The sequence below is a fragment of the Drosophila mojavensis genome, unplaced genomic scaffold, assembly GCF_018153725.1.
Source record: "Drosophila mojavensis isolate 15081-1352.22 unplaced genomic scaffold, ASM1815372v1 contig_136, whole genome shotgun sequence".
Taxonomy (NCBI): Eukaryota; Metazoa; Arthropoda; class Insecta; order Diptera; family Drosophilidae; genus Drosophila; species Drosophila mojavensis.
This window is the reverse complement of record NW_025318667.1, coordinates 10,512,414-10,530,229: the sequence shown is the minus strand read 5'-3', so window position 1 is coordinate 10,530,229 and position 17,816 is coordinate 10,512,414. Positions and strand designations below refer to the sequence as shown.

The 17,816-nt window shown below is 49.0% G+C and overlaps 3 protein-coding genes across 5 annotated transcripts; 2 read left to right on the top strand and 1 right to left on the bottom strand.

Moving 5' to 3' along the window:
* Window positions 1–106: 106 nt before the first annotated feature.
* Window positions 107–6,728, top strand: LOC6585160 (putative vitellogenin receptor). Of its 2 annotated transcripts, XM_015161102.3 has the most exons (7): window positions 107–316; window positions 397–647; window positions 710–1,102; window positions 1,168–3,750; window positions 3,828–5,970; window positions 6,035–6,292; window positions 6,376–6,728. In XM_015161102.3, the coding sequence occupies exons 1-7, from the start codon at window positions 255–257 to the stop codon at window positions 6,530–6,532; spliced, it is 5,847 nt and encodes a 1,948-aa protein (XP_015016588.1). In that variant the 5' UTR covers window positions 107–254; the 3' UTR covers window positions 6,533–6,728. The 2 variants fall into 2 exon arrangements, with proteins under 2 accessions (XP_015016588.1, XP_002010799.1); XM_002010763.4 differs by having other exon boundaries at window positions 108–316; window positions 3,828–6,292.
* A 79-nt stretch (window positions 6,729–6,807) lies between these two features.
* On the bottom strand, window positions 6,808–8,461 carry LOC6585159 (prisilkin-39). Of its 2 annotated transcripts, none has more exons than XM_002010762.4 (2): window positions 8,307–8,461; window positions 6,808–7,377 (listed from the first exon to the last, which is right to left on the bottom strand). In XM_002010762.4, exon 2 carries the CDS (start codon window positions 7,360–7,362, stop codon window positions 6,931–6,933), a length of 432 nt encoding a protein of 143 aa, XP_002010798.1. In that variant the 5' UTR covers window positions 7,363–7,377; window positions 8,307–8,461; the 3' UTR covers window positions 6,808–6,930. The 2 variants fall into 2 exon arrangements, with proteins under 2 accessions (XP_002010798.1, XP_032588451.1); XM_032732560.2 differs by lacking the exon at window positions 8,307–8,461 and adding an exon at window positions 7,508–7,761.
* Window positions 8,462–10,488: 2,027 nt separating this feature from the next.
* Window positions 10,489–17,598, top strand: LOC6585158 (alanine--glyoxylate aminotransferase 2-like). Its single transcript, XM_002010761.4, has 4 exons — window positions 10,489–10,796; window positions 11,533–11,651; window positions 15,912–16,146; window positions 16,226–17,598. The coding sequence occupies exons 1-4, from the start codon at window positions 10,708–10,710 to the stop codon at window positions 17,301–17,303; spliced, it is 1,521 nt and encodes a 506-aa protein (XP_002010797.1). The 5' UTR covers window positions 10,489–10,707; the 3' UTR covers window positions 17,304–17,598.
* The last annotated feature ends 218 nt before the right edge of the window (window positions 17,599–17,816 follow it).

The following is a 17,816-nucleotide window of genomic DNA, read 5'->3' as shown; positions in this document are numbered from 1 at the left end:
GCGCTTTAATGGGTATTTCAGCGGTTGCTGCAGCTGGTCACACCAAGTGTAACGGAACTTAGCCGAATTTCGAATTGCGCATATGCATATGTGTGGGTGTGCAATAAGTCAATTGCGCTTTCTTGCAATTGAACATCGTTCAGTTCGCTTTTTGCATCTTAACGTTTGCGTTGAGTTTTGCGCACGCTTGTTGCATTGTCTTTGTAATTTGTGTTGAACGTTTTGATATATTTTGTTTCGTTAATGTTTAATTTATGAGTAACGAATACGCGGTGAAGAAGACCACAAGCCGCTGCATTAAGAGCACAAATCAAATGTGAGTAGCAAATTGAGATGGGGAGTGAGACTCATTGCGTAACCTAACCTCAAATGCACACGTGCATTTTGTCCCAACAGGGCCGCAGCCTTGAGCCAAAAGAATAATGTGCGAACACAGTGCCATGTGCAGCAGTCCTGGTGGCTTTTGTGCCTGTGCGGTGGAGTGCTGCTGCTCATTTGCGGTGCGACTGCTGCCACCGCGACGGGATCAGCGCACGCACGCTGCGATGGAGATCAGTTCCAGTGCAAAAACGGAGTCTGCATCTTACAGGCGAAGATGTGCGACGGACGTAGCGATTGCACAGACAACACGGATGAATTGGAATGCGGTAGCTACAAATCGAATCTAACCTCAAACTTAACCTAAATCTTATATCTCCGTGGATGGCAGACTACAAGCTGTGCCGGCAGCCGCATTGGTTCCCGTGTGCCCAGCCACACGGTGCCTGCCTGGCAGCGGAACTAATATGCAATGGTGTCGACAATTGTCCCGGCGGCGAAGACGAGCTCCATTGCCCGCATCGAATGCTGACTAGCTTCGGACACCGCAACTGCAGCCAGTATGAGTACATGTGTCAAGATCACAGCTGCTTACCGCTTGACTTTATGTGTGACGGCAAAGAGGATTGCCCCGACGGCTCCGATGAGACCGCCGGCTGCAAGCAGTCGGCGACCAGTTGCACCACCGGCCACCTCTGTGCCAACGGCCGTTGCCTGCAGCGGAAGCAGTGGCTCTGCGACGGCGTCGACGACTGCGGCGATGGCAGTGATGAGAAGGACTGTGGTGAGTAAATGCTCGACGGAATTTGGTCAATTGAAGGCTTTAGCATTGTGAATTTTACTCTGCAGAGGATCTGTGTCAACCGTCTATGGGCAAGTTTATGTGCCGCAATCATGGCAGCTGCCTGTCGCTCGCTCAGGTGTGCGACGGTCAGCCCAACTGCTCGGATGGCAGCGATGAGAGCGAGAGCTGCCATGTGAAACCCAACTGCACCAGCAAGCAGTGCCCGCCCGGCGCCACTTGTCACATGATGCCCACCAGTGGACCGGAGTGCTATTGCCCCAAGGGCTTTCGGCTGCTCAAGTTTAAGGATAAGTGCGAGGACATTAACGAGTGCCAGGAGCAACAGGATCTGTGCAGTCAGCGCTGTGAGAACACATCCGGTGGCTATCGCTGCACCTGTGATGCAGGCTACGAGCTGGATGCCACCAACAATCGCACCTGCCACGCCACAAGCATTGGCGGAGAGAAGCAATCCCCACTACTCCTGTACACCACCCAAATGACTGTGATGGGCATGCACTTAGCGCCGCAGTCGAAGGAGCGACATCACGTCATCACTGTGGCCACCAATTTGACCAAGGTGATTGGCGTGGCCTTCGACGGCGAGCACATCTACTGGACCAACATACAAAACGAGGCGGAGAGCATTGTGCGCGCGCATGCCGACGGCTCCATGGCCGAGATATTGCTCACATCTGGCCTAGACGCTCCCGAGGACTTGGCCGTCGATTGGCTGACGCACAACATATATTTCTCGGACAATGTCATGCGACACATTGCGGTCTGCTCGAACGATGGTCTTAACTGTGTGGTGCTGGTCACCGAGGATGTGCACCAGCCACGCAGCCTGGCACTGTGGCCGCAGCGTGGCCAAATGTTCTGGACCGACTGGGGCAATAGGCCGATGATAGCCCGTGCCTCCATGGATGGCGCCCACTCCAAGCCGATTGTATCGGATAATATACACTGGCCGAACGGCATTGCCTTGGACATGCACCAGGAGCGCATCTATTGGGTGGACGCCAAGCTGGGCAGCATACAGAGTGTGCACCCGGATGGCAGCTCGCGTCAAACCGTCCTCGATGGGATGCTAAAGCATCCCTATGGCCTTGCCATCTTTGAGGATCACCTGTACTGGTCGGACTGGGGCACCCGGAGTATTCACACCTGCCACAAATTCTCCGGCAAAGATCATCGGGTATTGGCACGTGATCGCACCATCTATGCCGTGCACATCTATCATCCGGCCAAGCAGCCGCAGGTGGCGCATGCCTGTGAAATGGCGCGCTGCTCACATCTCTGCCTGCTCGCTGAGCCGAGTGCGGGCGGCCACACGTGCGCCTGCCCGGAGGGCATGACACTGTCCACCGATGGACGCCGCTGCAGCCAAACGGAGAAGAAGCAACGTCTGTTCATTGGACTGCGCCAGGCGCTGCTGGAGATCGAGCACACCTCGTTCGGGCGACATGTGGTCACCGCCTCGCACAACCTGCCCTGCTACATCAGCGAGATGGCCTTCAATAGCATCAATGGCACCCTCTTCATAGCGGACAACATCCAGCGCGCGATCTTCGAGTATGTGCCCCACATGAATGAGCAGCGTTTGGTCACCTTGGTCTATCGCAATCTGGGAAATATCAGCGGCTTGGCATTTGATCACTTGGCCCACAATCTCTACTGGTCGGACATGGATCGTCACGTGATTGAGCTGCTATCCCTGCGCACCGGGCAGCGTGCCTTGGTGCGTTTCTTTGCCGGCGACGAGAGGCCCATCGGGCTGACCGTAATGCCAGCCGAGGGCTTTATGTTTGTGGCGCTCAAGGCGCGCCGGCACACGCACATCGATCGCTTGGCACTGAGCGGAAAAGGCGCCCAGACGCATGTCTTTGAGGACGACCTGGGCGACGATGACATCAAGTTTGCCGTGGACTATGAAACGCGCACCATGTTCTGGTCGGACAGCGACACGAGTCGCATCAGCTACAGCAATTATCGCCAGACCCATGGGCAGTCGTTGCGAGGCAAGTTCCGGCGGCCGTACGCACTGGCCCTGGTCGATCAGGATCTCTTTTGGAGCGAGCTCGGCACACCGGCCATCTACTGGACGCACAAGAACAACCTGGGCCCCAACAAGCGCATCGAGATCGACGCGAGCCCGCATATGGGCCGCGATGGTGCCGCCGCAGCGGCCACCGCCTTCCTCAGTCACATGCTGCCCGTGCGCATACCTCTGGCGGCGAGTCGGCGACTGGGCGACGGCCTGTCCCCGCATCCCTGCCAGAACGCCAACGGCGGATGCTCGCATGTGTGCGTCAGTGCCGGACAGTTTGACAGCACGTGCCTGTGCCCCGCCGGCTTCGTTTACCGCGACGCCTCCAATCGCAGCTGCACCGAGGCCCTGGACTGCGAGTTCCGCTGCCGCAGCTCGGGCGAGTGCCTGACCATGGCGCACCGTTGCAACGGGCATCAGGACTGCGCCGACGGCTCCGATGAGTCGGACTGCGACGGCATCAAACGCGTCAAAGTGAAGTGTGATCTGTCGGAATTCGCCTGCCATGACGGCAAGCGTTGTCTGGCCAAGAACAAGCGCTGCGACGGCCACAAGGACTGCAACGATAGCTCCGACGAGCTGCACTGCGCCCAGTTTGGTAGGCCAACTTCTATACGATGTGCACATATGATATATAGGAATATATGTAATTCTTATACTCCTCATCCCTTTCAGATCGAACCAAGCTCTGCCACGCCCATCAGCACGCCTGCGACAACGGCAAGTGCGTGGACTACACCCTGGTCTGCGATGGCAACAACGACTGTGGCGACAACTCGGACGAGCTGCGCTGCAAGGAGGCCGCCAGCTGTGAGCACGGCATGTTCCAGTGCAGCAGTGGATCGTGCATTGCCAGCAGCTGGGAGTGCGACGGCCGCATCGACTGCAGCGATGCCTCCGATGAGCACGACAAGTGCGGACAGCGCCAGTGCCCGGAGAAGATGCATCGCTGCCTGCTCGGCCAGTGCCTGGATGCGCGGCTCGTCTGCGACGGCCACAACGACTGCGGGGATCAGTCGGACGAGCTCAATTGTGACCGGCGCAGCAGCGACGGTGCTGCTGCTGCAGCCAACATTAGCTGCGGCACGCTGGCCACGCCCATGTATCAGTGCAGCAGCAATCTGAAGCTGTGTCTCGACATGGCCGCGCGCTGCAACGGCACCGCCGAGTGCCCACGCGGCGAGGATGAGGCCGACTGTGGCGAGCTGTGCAGCATCTACGAGTTCCAGTGCCGCGACAGCAAGCACTGCATCCGGCAGGAGTTCCGCTGCGACAAGGAGCGCGACTGTGCCGACGGCAGCGACGAGGAGCACTGCGAGCAGCACACGCTGCACGGCAACGGGACGAGCATGAGTGCGAGTGCGAGTGCGAGGCGAGCGTGCAAGCCGCATCTCTTCGACTGCCACGATGGCGAGTGTGTGGACATGTCGCGTGTCTGCAACGGCTTCGACGACTGCACGAATGGCAACGACGAGGGTCCGCAGTGCGGCAGCGCCTGCATGAGGCCGCTCTGCCAGCACAAGTGCCAGGCGACGCCGGCGGGCGCCGTTTGCACCTGCCTGGAGGGCTATCGGCTGCAGAGCGATCAGCGCAGCTGCGTGGACATTGACGAGTGCGCCGTCTCGCCGGAGCAGCAGCCGTGCGCGCAGCTGTGCGAGAATACGCCGGGCAGCTATCAGTGCCAGTGCCATGCGGATTTCATGCTGCGCCAAGATCGCAGCAGCTGCAAGAGCATACAGTCCGGGGCGACTCTCCTCTTCACCAGCTACAACGAGGTGCGCAATCTCAGTGAGCAGCCGGTGATGCTGTCTGTGGCCTGGTCAGCGAACGATTCGCGCATCAGCGGCTTCGACGTGGACATGCGCCGCAAGCTGGGCTACTTCAGCAGCGAGGAGGAGAACATCATCTACCGCGTGGACATGCGAGACCGCACGCGCCTGGCCGCCCTCTCTCTGCGCACGCCCAGCAAAATGGCCGTGGAGTGGACGACGGGCAACGTGTACGTGATCAGCGGCAGTGCGCCGCAGAAGATCAGTGTGTGCAGCTTCCGGGCCAAGATGTGTGGCCAGATACTGCATATGACGGCCCGGTTCAGTCTGAAGGCGCTTGCCGTTGATGCACACCTGGGGCGTCTCTTCTACGTGGCCATACGCAGCGAAACCTTCGGACTGCACATTAGCCAGATCCACATGGCGCGCCTGGACGGCAGCCGGCGGGAGCTGCTGCTGGGCAAGCATCGCAGCTATGTGACCGCCCTGGCAACAGATCCCCACCAGCAGATGCTCTACTTTGTGGACCTGCACAGCCGCACCCTGGAGATGATCAGCTATGGGGGGCGTGGCGGTGCCAAGCAGAGGCAGAGCTATGTGCTGCTGCAGAAGAGCAACGCTCTGATGCAGCCGACCGGACTGAGCATCTACGAGAACCACGCCTACATCGTCAATATGGGCGCCAGGGAGGCGGTGCGCTGTCAACTGTACGGCCAGCGCAACTGCAAGGCCATCAACCTGAACGTGATGAATGCCCAGGACATCATTGTGGCCGGAGTGTCGCGACAACCGCTAGCCTCGGCCAATCCCTGCCAGCACGCCCACTGCGCCGGCATGTGTGTCCTGGCCGACTACGGCTACGAGTGCATGTGCGGCGATGCCGTCGTCCCGGAGGCCCAGCAGTGTCCCCATGGCAGCACGAACGAGATCGACATGAATTGGCTGCTCTCCAGCGAGCAGCAGTCGGACCGCAGCGATGACGGAGAGGGTCGAGGTGTCTGGCTGCTGGCCGCGCTACTGTTGATGGCAGTTGCTGCCACTGGCATTGGGTACATGTTCTATCAACGGCGGCAGCGCGGACATCGCGATCTCAATATTAACCTGCATTTCCAGAATCCTCTGGCAACGCTTGGCGACAAGCCGCTCCGGGAAGACGGCAACGAAGTGGACTTGGTATGCGACTCCGGCAGCAGCACCAGCAGCAGAGGCATCAGCGCACACACCCACACGACAGCGACAGGCACAGCTCCTTATACGGCCGGGCGTGAACCCCTTCAGTTCGGTGTACCCAAAATCCTGCAGAGATTCCTGCAGCAAAGGCAAGCACAGAGCAGCGAAATGGCTACGCAGGTTCCGCTCGAAAACACAAGAGTGAGTGACAAGATTTATATATATTTATAGGAATATAATACTAATTCTTATCTACGTTATTCCCGTCTCACTCAATCAATTAGTCGAGCCGAATACATTCGCTGGTCAATGAACGGGGAGGAGAACGCCGAGGCTCGAACGCCCTGGTACCAGGCTCTGGGGATGATGCCTTCCCAGCCGGGCCCTACGGGGGAGATGACGCAAGCGATGATGTGCATGCACGACTTGTACCATAAGTGATCCTCATCTCGGTCCACAATCACCCCCAAAAAGTTGTTAACTAATAGTTTCTAAATGTTGTCTACACTTACGCGTGTTATATATTTATATATGTATTTATATTTGTACAATTTATGTTTAACAAACAGTGCCTTCACAGTTATACGCACTTAAAATAGTGAAAGTCGAATCTACAATTAAACTGCATTTAATCACAGATACTATCTATAGCATAAGCTTATCTATGATCATAGCTCATAGCTAAATATTGATCGGAAACCAAAAGTTAGACTATGTTTAATTGAATAATAGAATTGTTTATTAATTACGCGTTGAAAAAAAAAAAACTTATATAATATATACACTAGATGTAGAGAGACATATTTGAAGATGTTCCAAGCAAAGCCTGAGATCGTCTCCTAATAGATATAGCCACCGTTGGAGGCATATTTAGTATCCAAGCCGCTGTAGCCAGAGCCTGCTAAGCCAGAGCCGGAGTAGCCAGCACCCGAGTAACCTATCAGGGCTGGCAGATAGGTGCGTGTGGGCGTGGCATAGGTGTTGTACTGCGGCACAGCTGCATAGCTGTTGTAGCCAGCGGTGACCAGCGGAGCAGCATAGCCAGAGCCTAGACCGGAGTTGTAGCCGGGCCTGTAGCCGGAGTTGTACCCAGAGCCGAGGCGGGAACTCGGGTAGTAGGCACCGCTGGAGTAGGAGTTGCCCGTGTACGAGGGATACGAGGAGTACGCCGAGTAGCCGCCGGCACCACTGAGCGGAGGCAAGTAGCTCCGGGAGAGGGGCAAATGAGAGACATCAGCGGCGCACAGCGCCAGAGAAGCGATCAAAGCCATTGCAGAAATGGAGTGCTACAGAGAGGGATTCAGATCAGAAAGATACCAGTTGGGAGTTTCTATTATTATTATTGTTATTCCAAGATTCGTTATGACCTCATGAGCTGAGGTATTCCGACTGATCACACTTTTCTTAAGGACTTGCCATTTTGGGACTGTAGGTTTCGTTGAGTAGGAGTTATACGAGCTCACTGGAACGGTGTTGACGGATGACTGTGGCTCATTCGGACATCGTGTGTGCATTATATACTCTCGCAAGAAGAAACAAGTCCGAACTGTTATTAAATGAAATGTATCGTGCGGGCTGATTTTACAACTAATTTGAACGCCTTTACGGCACTGCGAACATGTCGACGGACAGTGCTCATTACTCAAGCCCAACAACTGAATAGCCGAACAACCGAACAACCGAACAACTGAACAACCGAATAGCCGAAACCAGCAACAATAATTGAGCAACTGAACTGCTTAGAAATGTTGGGCGACGCGTTTAGCTGTCTGTAGCGAATCCCACGATCCCACGACTCATCGACAAGTCGTAAATGCATTTGCTAGATTTTGTGGTTTTTCGCTATACCCTTACAGGAGGTATATGGCCAAGGGGTATCAAACACAGGAGATAAGATATCTTTGAGTATGCAGCTCATCAATAATGCTACTCAGAGACATAGGAAGAGAGAAAGACCTAGAGAGGATTAAAGAGAAAGAGTTAGAGAAGTGAATATCGTAAACACATTCAAATTTGCCCATGTCGGTAAGGGTATTTCAGAGTCGGCTTGCCATAGATAAATGTTCTTTGTTGTCATTTATTTTGTTATTGTTTTTATGACCCTGCCACGCCTGCTCCGCACTCACTTCACCTCTTCTTTTGCTCCGTTTGGGGCGTAACATTATCGCGCGCTCCTTTACTTTAATTATACAATTTATATATTTTTCAAATCTACCTTGGGATATTGTTTTGTGTTAGTGGATGCTGGTGTTGCTTCTTTTGTGTATTGGTTTTACTGTATGACATAGTGCGGTCGCCGCTTTAACGCTTCGATCTTATAAATATGAGTCGCCGAAAATAAATCTTAGTGTTATTAATTGTTGCCACAAATGGCTACAAAAGGATCCGTCATTGTACTTCATATTAAAATGCTTTATCATTGTTATTATGCATCTTTAGATGAGCAAATCAAATGGTACTTAAAAGCTCTTTATTTACATACATACATATGTACATATGCGAATTTTTATCCGTTTAACGGATATGTTAAGCGTGGTGGCAACACCTTTAAAGGCAAAAAGTGTAAAATATTTCAAAGATTGTGTGCACACACTGCGCGAGATTAACTAGAATCGAAAAGCATACAGCAATAATATTACGCCAACTCGAGTATTTCTTGACGATTTGACAAAGCACAATGAGTAAACGTAAAAAGACTAATATTGTCATGAGTCCTACTTGGATTCCCGAGTCGCGCAGTTTTTTTAATGATGTGATAACGGATACTTTGCATTATCTGCGCATTAATTCAACGGTTAATCTAAGCGCAAATGAGGAAAAGGCGATGTGTAAACTGGAGACGAAGTGGAGGGAGAAGTACAACGCCAATGAGCGCATGCCGGAGTCAACTCCGCTTCCACTAGAGTTACCCAAGGCAGCGCCTCGTAAGCGAATCCGTCCTGCCGCAAAGCGCGCAATAAAAGCCAAACGGAATGCAAAGCCCGTTGATCCTCAGAATCTGAAGGACAACGATAAAGTTGTGTACCGCATTTGCATTCCGCCAATGAAGCCGCAGTGGCACTGCCGCAGCTTTGATCTCAAAATTCCGGCGTATGTGTGCAAAGACAATTTGATCCAGCCGCTCATAACATGGCAGCTGCTGGACCGCATTATGGTGCTGCCGTTGGAGGAGGGCACGGCCGAGTTTCAGACGCATGTTAATAATATGCTGCAATTACAATGAGTTAATTATGCTGGACTTACATAATTTGTTACCTACCTAGTTATACTTTAGTGTACATTATTATAAGATTACAACAGTCAAATGCAATAACATTTATAAATAATAATTGCAATAATTAAAAATAGTGCAATTTGAAATTTGTAAGCTGGTATTTGCTGGCGCTGTTAAGAGTATTTCCACAGTTGCATCAGCTGGTCACACCAAATGTAACGGAACTTAGACGAATTTCGAAGTATACATATATATGTCTGTCAGTGTGAGTGTGCAGCGAAGTAGCTGTGATTTTTTGGCAATTAATCATCGTCTCGTTCATATAAACAAATCGGCAGTACAATTATCTTAGTTAGTTGTAGCAATTAATGATGTATAATATTTACAAATCACAGTATGTAAATATACAAATTATTACATATATTCATATTTTAATTATAACATACTTTTAGGCCGATATTATATATTCATGACATATTATAAATGTACATCTTAATTTAATAAACAAACAGGAAACATGTAGGGGTATATGTCCTTTAAACATTATTATATAAGCAGTTATATAAATAATTAAAATAATACATAAATATTACATCACATTATTGAATGACTATGACTATAGCACATGCATCACGCACGCGAGCATCTCTAACAACAACAAAGTTCCTACTCGGCTAACTTTCGGCTCAGCTGTCGTTGCTGTGACTGTTGTTGTTGTTCCCGTTCAGCGCACGTTGCGCTACGCTCTGTCGGCTGGCTGCTGTTATCACACCGACACCAAGCGGACACTCACACACACAGCCAGCGGCTATAGAATGAGAGCGAGAACAAGAGAGGTGCTAGTCACGTGTGTGTTGCCGCTACACTTACATATGTATGTACATGCACTCACGCATACATTGGCCAGCGCTACGCTTAACAGTAACAGCAACTGAGCGCGCCAGCCAGTAACAGCGTCTGCAGTAGCAGCGGCACAATTAAGGAATATTGAGTCTCTTAACGGTGTAGCTGCAGCCGCAGCAGCAGCGGCGGCAGCAGCAGCGGCAGCAACGGCAACAGTGCCAAATAACAAAAGCAACAACATCAGCAGAGGCATACACATATGTATATACATACAGATACAATATATATGTATATATATAATATTATATTGTATATGGCAGTGGGCTGGTTATAAAATAGCTCTACTCTCACATAAAATTTGTCATTCGGCGACAATTTCTAAGCACCCAAAGACGTTAAAGGCGTCCAGTGCCTGCCAGTCAGACCGACATACACAGCCTTCAATTCAATTCAGTTGACTCGTAATCCTTGCCGGAACAGTTCAACTTTTCAAAGTGCGCGCGCTCAAGTCTCGCATTTAAATAATAATATTATTAACAATTTAGCTAAAAAATTTAAAATGCCGTTTGCAAGTGAACAAGTGCAAAGCGTGGCCAGCCAGCAGCTGTCCAAGGCGGAGACAATTAAACTACGTAACAAACACATTGGGTGCGTATTAAATTAAATCCATATACATAATTACAATTAAACAATATAATTAAGCTGGCGTATAACTAGCATCCTTACGTTATGCTGCCTTACGTTATGTTATGTTAAGCTATGCAATGCAATGCATATGCATATGCAGCTGCACTTATGTTATGCGCACAATTAGTAGACCTTGCGTTAAACAATTTCGCTGTCAAGGTCAACTAACGGCATCCCCATGCAGCACACTCATCCGTTGTGTAGCTGCAGCCGTTGGGTTGTGCTTGTGTTCGCCTCTTTCGCCCCACAACAACAACAACAACAACGACAACAATGACGAACGGGCCAAGAGACGAGTTCGCATTTTTGGCTGTTGCCAAACACTCGCGCCGCAAGTAGCGGTATTTATTTTTGGCTTTTATCGATTTGCTGCTCAACAACAAGAGCCACAGCCTGAAGCCGTCCAAATAGCGCAATTCTTCATTTAAGTACAAATGTACATAAACGATAATCCCAAGTCTTCCAGTACAGGTCGTCATATTCTACGTATCAGCGGCTGTAGCTGTGATGACGACTTTGTTGAATTTGGACCTAGGCCCCGGTTGTCCCCATCCAAAAGCCATATAGATAGATAATCCAGCTAAACGCCTATATATATATAGAACCTACTTGCTTGCGATTAATTCGATTTAGAATATATTTTTAAACATTTCACATTTATTTTATTCTTTTCAACAAAATACGAAATAAAATGCAGTCAAGCCTGTAAGCTCTTCTATCGCTCGGATCCATTGAAGATCGTACGCGGCCAGGGTCAATATATGTTCGATGAGGAGGGCGTACGCTATCTGGACTGCATCAACAATGTTGCACATGGTAAGTGTTGATTCATTATATAACTATAACTATAATGTGATTATGGCCCCAATAGAATAGTTCATAAATTATACGTCTTAACAGAAAGTAGGCTAATTTAGCTCTAATAAACTTTTGAGTTGAGCATCCGAAATTAGCATATAGTAAAACTGATACTTTGTGTCCCCGGGACCGGGGCCCGATGAGCTGGGCTCGCTGCTATGACATGCCCGGGTTCACAATCAAATAATCGCCAGTCACAATATAATGTAGTAAGCTGATATGTGCGAAATGCGTCTCAATGTATTCTGATAAAAAGTTTGATACCCCTGGCGATGATGATGATGATGCTGATGATGATGATGATGATGCTGATGATGCAGTAGCGGATTAAGGGAGGGGACACCAGCTGCAGCAGCAAGTTCAAGGTTACGCCCCCCAAGCAGGCGGTCGAGCTGGCTTGTTGGCTGGGCAGACGTTGACGGCATGCTCAGGCCCCGATTGAGCAACTTGTGTGTGTGTGATTTGATTCGAGTGGCTGGCGCAAAAAAAAAAATAATAATAATACTGACTCAGCCTTATCACACACGTCGCTTGGGGCTGGGCTGGCCTGGGCCGGGGCCGGCCTATGTGTACTACGTAAATTGTAGATGCTGCCCGTTGATTTCGGGCCCCGGCACACGGCAAAAACACGAGCAGCTGTTGCTGAGCCTGATTAGGTTACTCTGCTGGTGGCACAAACAGCAATAGAGCCCCACATAGCCATAACAATAACAATAACAATAACAATGGAAATCATCGTCATAATAATACTTGCAATAACATAAGCAATTCAATTAGGACTGACATTTGTGTGCAATTTATCAATTTGACAATTTGCGTATTGCAACAATGTCGACCCACTGTGCCATTTTCCAGTGCACTGTTATCCCTTTTTGCTTTCGTAACGGAATTTTCCATTCAGAATGTAGATGCTTGCATTAGCAGCAGCGATCAGCTGTTACAATTATGTAAAGCAGCAGCCGCCGCCAGGTCAGGCATGCTGTTATGCTTGTGACGTAAGCGCGCCCTCTGACGACAGCCTCGTGTAACTTTTAACATTTGGCCGTTGTGCGCAGTTTTCATTTTCATTATTGCAAATATTTATGCCATATAATAAATGAGAAAAAAAAATAGAAAAAAAAAAATAACTACAAAAATCTACTAAGTGCAAAAAAGTATAATATATGCAGCTGATAAGCTGCTGAATTGAGCGCAGCCAACTATGCAACTATGTATGTATGTGCATATGCATGTATGTACGTATGCATGTAGGCAAGTTCATAGGAACTTATCTGGCTGTGCCTAGCATATTGCCCGATAAGGCCTATTAATGGACAGAGATCATTCATTATTAATAGCCCTAGACTATTTTGGTCCATTTTGCATATTTATATTTAAATTTGAATAACAAATTTATTCCCCCAGTATCAACCATGCACAATCTGTTTATTTATAGTTCGAGTAGCAAATTATTATTTAGTCGCTTTAAATAACAATTTTGAATTGTGTACACATTATTGTTTACCGTTTACGATATGCTTTTGGCATTATCAGTGCCAATCGATCGTACGATCAAGGTGCTTGAACGCAAGACCGAGGCTATTTCTGTGCACAAGCTATAAACGTGATTTCGACTACATTGTGTCTTCTGTACAACAACAATAGAACAACAATAACTGAAGGCAGCCTAAACGTATCAAGACAAATATTAACTAGTTTATTGTTAGAGTTGATAACGTAGCGTGCTTAGTGCACGTGTTGCTATTGCTGACCATAACAGCAACAGCAACAGCAACAACAACAACAACAGCAGCAGCTACAGTCATAACAGCAACGGCACTTTGTTATTGCTCATTACGAAACTTTGTGATTTCCTACGTCGCGTCGCCTCTCACGCGTTCCAATCGCCACGTTATTGTCTCGTGCTACTTTCCAAGCAGCAGCGTCGACTGCGACGGCGACGGTGACGGCGACTATGACGAGCAGAGCGCGTAGTGTGCCGCTTATCTGCTGGACGACGTGACGGCCCAGCTGTGAAACTGGGTGGCTGCACTGGAACGAGCTGAACTACGTTGCGTTGCTTTGCGTTGCGTTGCCTTGTGGGCAGCAACATGTGAACGTCTCGTGCCGAGTGGAAATCTACTTGAGATAACAACAACAACTACGCACTTTGGCCGATTGGCCCGGCTCGGCCAGCTAACGGGCTGTCCGTCATCTAGCCGTTTGTCCATAGTCTACATTCAATATTTGTTCAAGCCTAACAAACTGAGCAATCAGCGGGCGGCCGTTGCGAGTGGAAAATTCTGCGCTGTGATAATGGTGAAAAACACTTTTGACACATGCATATGCATGAGTGTGTTTGTATGTATGTGTGTATGTGTGTATGTTTGTTTGTCATTAGGGAAATGCGGTCAAGACTTGACAATTCGCTACACACGCCTACAAAATATTAGAACTAATTAGATGGCTTAGTTAGTTATATACATGTTTTTTTTCTTTTATTTATTTATTTATTTTTTTTTAATAATGCTGATAGCTGTCAATGCTCAATCATCTTCTTATTCTAATTATTATTTTAAAAAAATGCTTTGCAAAATTGAAAACAAATTTTAAAGCATTTAATCCTAATTAAAAATATTTAATTAATATTTAAAGAGTTTTTAAATAATCAAATAATTATAATTATTTAGAATATTGAAATAATTTTGTTACATAAAAATAATATAAACATATATAAATTATTTTTTAAATATTTACGTACGTTTTTTTTATATTATTATTATTAAAATATGTATATATGTAAATTTGATTAAATTACATATGTATTAAAAATACTTTCTAAGCACATTAAATCGAGAAAAACGTAAACTCCTATAAATATTCATCTATATAGAGATTGTGAGTGTTGATGTGAATTGCTTTTCGCTCTCTTCAAGTGATTCGCATTTTGTAGGACAGTGTTTTTGCTGAGCTCTCGCAATCAGAGACGCTCGCTAACTATGCGTTCGTTCGTCCGCTCGAATGTGCCTAAAAATAAGCATTATTCATGGCATTCACGTGTGGCCAGCCAGTCAGCTATCCCCGTCCACAGTGGCTCGCTGCGGCGTTTATCTGGGTGGAATTGCTGTCGAATCTGGCTTTGCGCAGCGTGGACTCAAAATGCAACCTGGCATCCCCATAGGCACGGCTCGAAGCAAATCGGGCCCCAGCTGCGGATGCGGATGCGGATGCGGATGTCCGTGATCCGTGGGCCGTTGTCCGTTGTCTATGAAAATGCAATGGCATCCTCTGATGCACTGATGCGCATCTTCAACTGCTGCAGGGCAGAGTAGCTCTTGGCAACTGTTCCTCTTCCGCCTCCTGCTATTGCTCTGACTCCCCTCTTCATGCTCTTACTTACCATTCTCGCTATTCGTCTCCTGCTCATCATCCTCCTTTTGTAGCATCTGCTTCTCCTCTTTCTTTTGCAACTGCTGCACCTCCTCCTTCTCATTCTGTACTCCCTAATACACCTTCTCCTCTCTATTCATTCTTCCTTTATCCTTACTTTTTCCGCCTCCTGCTCCTTCGCCATTTCTTCTTATCTTAGTACTTCTACTCTCGTTAACTCTTTTGTTCTCCTCCTTCTCATGATCGGTCTATAACTCCTCCTCTCTCCTTTTCTTTCTGCTCCTCTTCTTTTCTCCTTCTCATTGTCGTCCTCTTTCTACTCCTCATTCTACTCCTTTTACTTCTCGTCCTTCTCATCTGACCCCATTCCTGCCTTTTACTCCTCATTCTCGTCATACTCCCCCTACGCCTCACCTGCTCCTCCTCATTGCTCCTTCTTGTCGTCCTCTTGCTGTACCCACTTTAATAAAGTCACAAGATTAGAGCACAAGCCGATGCTAACCGATTTACCTGTATCACTGGGCCAACTGACCTAAGATCTAACTCTTTAAAGACTGCTCTAATACATCATTTATATCATAGCACTCAGATAGACTTTTTAAGCTATTCCTAGAGTTAAGTACGGTCTCCCGGTAGACTCTTTAGGCAAAGCTTAAAAAACTGAACCATTGAGGTTATCTTGGAGGCAACTGACAGTTGTTACTTTCCGTAGCCGAGAGATTATGCTGAGGTCAGTGAACCAAGCTAACCGCTTCCAGTATTTCCACTTAGGACCGCTTCAAAGTGGTTCATAATCAGCCCAAGCACATTAATTATAATGAGATATTTCACGTCTGCTCTCACTTGCAGTGGGTCACTGTCATCCGGAGGTGGTGCGAGCTGGCGCCCTGCAGATGGCCACGATATCGACGAACAATCGCTTCCTGCACGACGAGCTGGTGCAGTGCGGCCGTACGCTGACCAGCAAGATGCCGCCATCGCTGTCCGTTTGCTTCTTCGTCAACTCCGGCTCGGAGGCGAACGACTTGGCCCTGCGTCTGGCGCGCAACTACACGAAGCGTCAGGATGTGATCACACTGGACCAGTAAGACATCTCCCCCCTACCCCGCTCATTCCAAATATCGAATAGAGATTAACCCTCGCATCTGTTTGTCCTCGTGCAGCGCCTATCACGGCCACTTGCAATCCGTCATGGAGATCTCGCCGTACAAGTTCAATCAGCCGGGCGGCGCCAAGAAGCCGGACTACGTGCACGTGGCTCCGTGCCCGGACATCTACGGCGGCCAGTTCACGGACAAGCTCTATCCCAATGCTGATCTGGGCGCACTCTATGCCCAGCCCATTGCCGACATTTGCGAGCGCCAGCTGGCGAAGGGCCAGGGCGTGGCCGCCTTCATTGCGGAGAGCCTGCAGAGCTGCGGCGGACAGATCCTGCCGCCCGCCGGCTACTTCCAGGCGGCCTACCAGGCGGTGCGCCGTACCGGCGGCGTCTGCATCGCGGACGAGGTGCAGGTGGGATTCGGGCGCGTGGGCAGCCACTACTGGGCGTTCGAGACGCAGGGCGTGGTGCCCGACATCGTGTGCGTGGCCAAGCCCATGGGCAATGGCCATCCGGTGGGCGCTGTGGTGACCACGCCCGAAATCGCCCAGGCCTTCCATGACACCGGCATCGCCTACTTCAATACATACGGCGGCAATCCGGTCTCGTGCGCCATTGCCAACGCGGTGATGCGCATCATCGACGAGGAGCAGCTGCAGCAGAACGCCCAGCAGCTGGGCGAGTATCTGCTGCGCGAGTGCAGCCAGCTGAAGCAGGAGTTCGAGTCCGTGGGCGATGTGCGCGGCATGGGCCTGTTCGTGGGCATCGAGATGGTCAGCGACCGGGAGACGCGCTCGCCCGACACCCAGGCCGCGCACTGGCTGGTGAATCGCATGAAGCAGCTGCACAAGGTCCTCATCTCCAGCGACGGGCCCAACGACAACGTCATCAAGCTCAAGCCGCCCATGTGCTTCAATCACGAGAATGCCGACGAGTTCCTGCTCGCGTTCCGTGAATGCCTCACCACCCTGCGCCAGGAGCAGTTGCAGGCGCGTGCCATGGAAGCGGCGACGGCCGCAGCGGCAGCGGCAGCGGATGCTGCAGCAACGGCCACAAACGGTGTCATTGCCACGGCGGCCGAGACGCTGGCCAATAAGACGAAACTGTTCGAGCGGCAGGATCGCCTGATCAAGTCTGTCTGAGTGGGGCGTGCCCCAGCCTCAGCCAGCGCCCAGCCCCCAGCTCCTGCTCCTGCTCCTGCTCCTGCTCCTACTCCTTAGTTAGTTGCACAAAGATAATCAGCTATATATATATCTATATGTTTACCGTTATATATGTACATCTATTTTTTTTACTAGCTGTAGCTTATTAGGAATATCTCGATATATATTTAAATATTATATTTTATATTATATTTTTTCTTTTTTTTTTTTATCCAAGCGAATTATACTTCTAGTATCTAGAAATGTAGCCACAAATATATACAAAATAATGTTATATGCTTCTTCTTATTATTATGATTGTTATTATTATTAATTTTTTTTTTTTTTTATATAACTTATATACATATACATACATATATACAAATATTTTTTAATATACTTATATACATCAAAACACAAGAAACGAATTATTTCTTTATTTTATTCAACATTTTTGATGACAATAAAAAATATATATTTTTTATAGACGCATTTCATATCCAGATGCAGGGA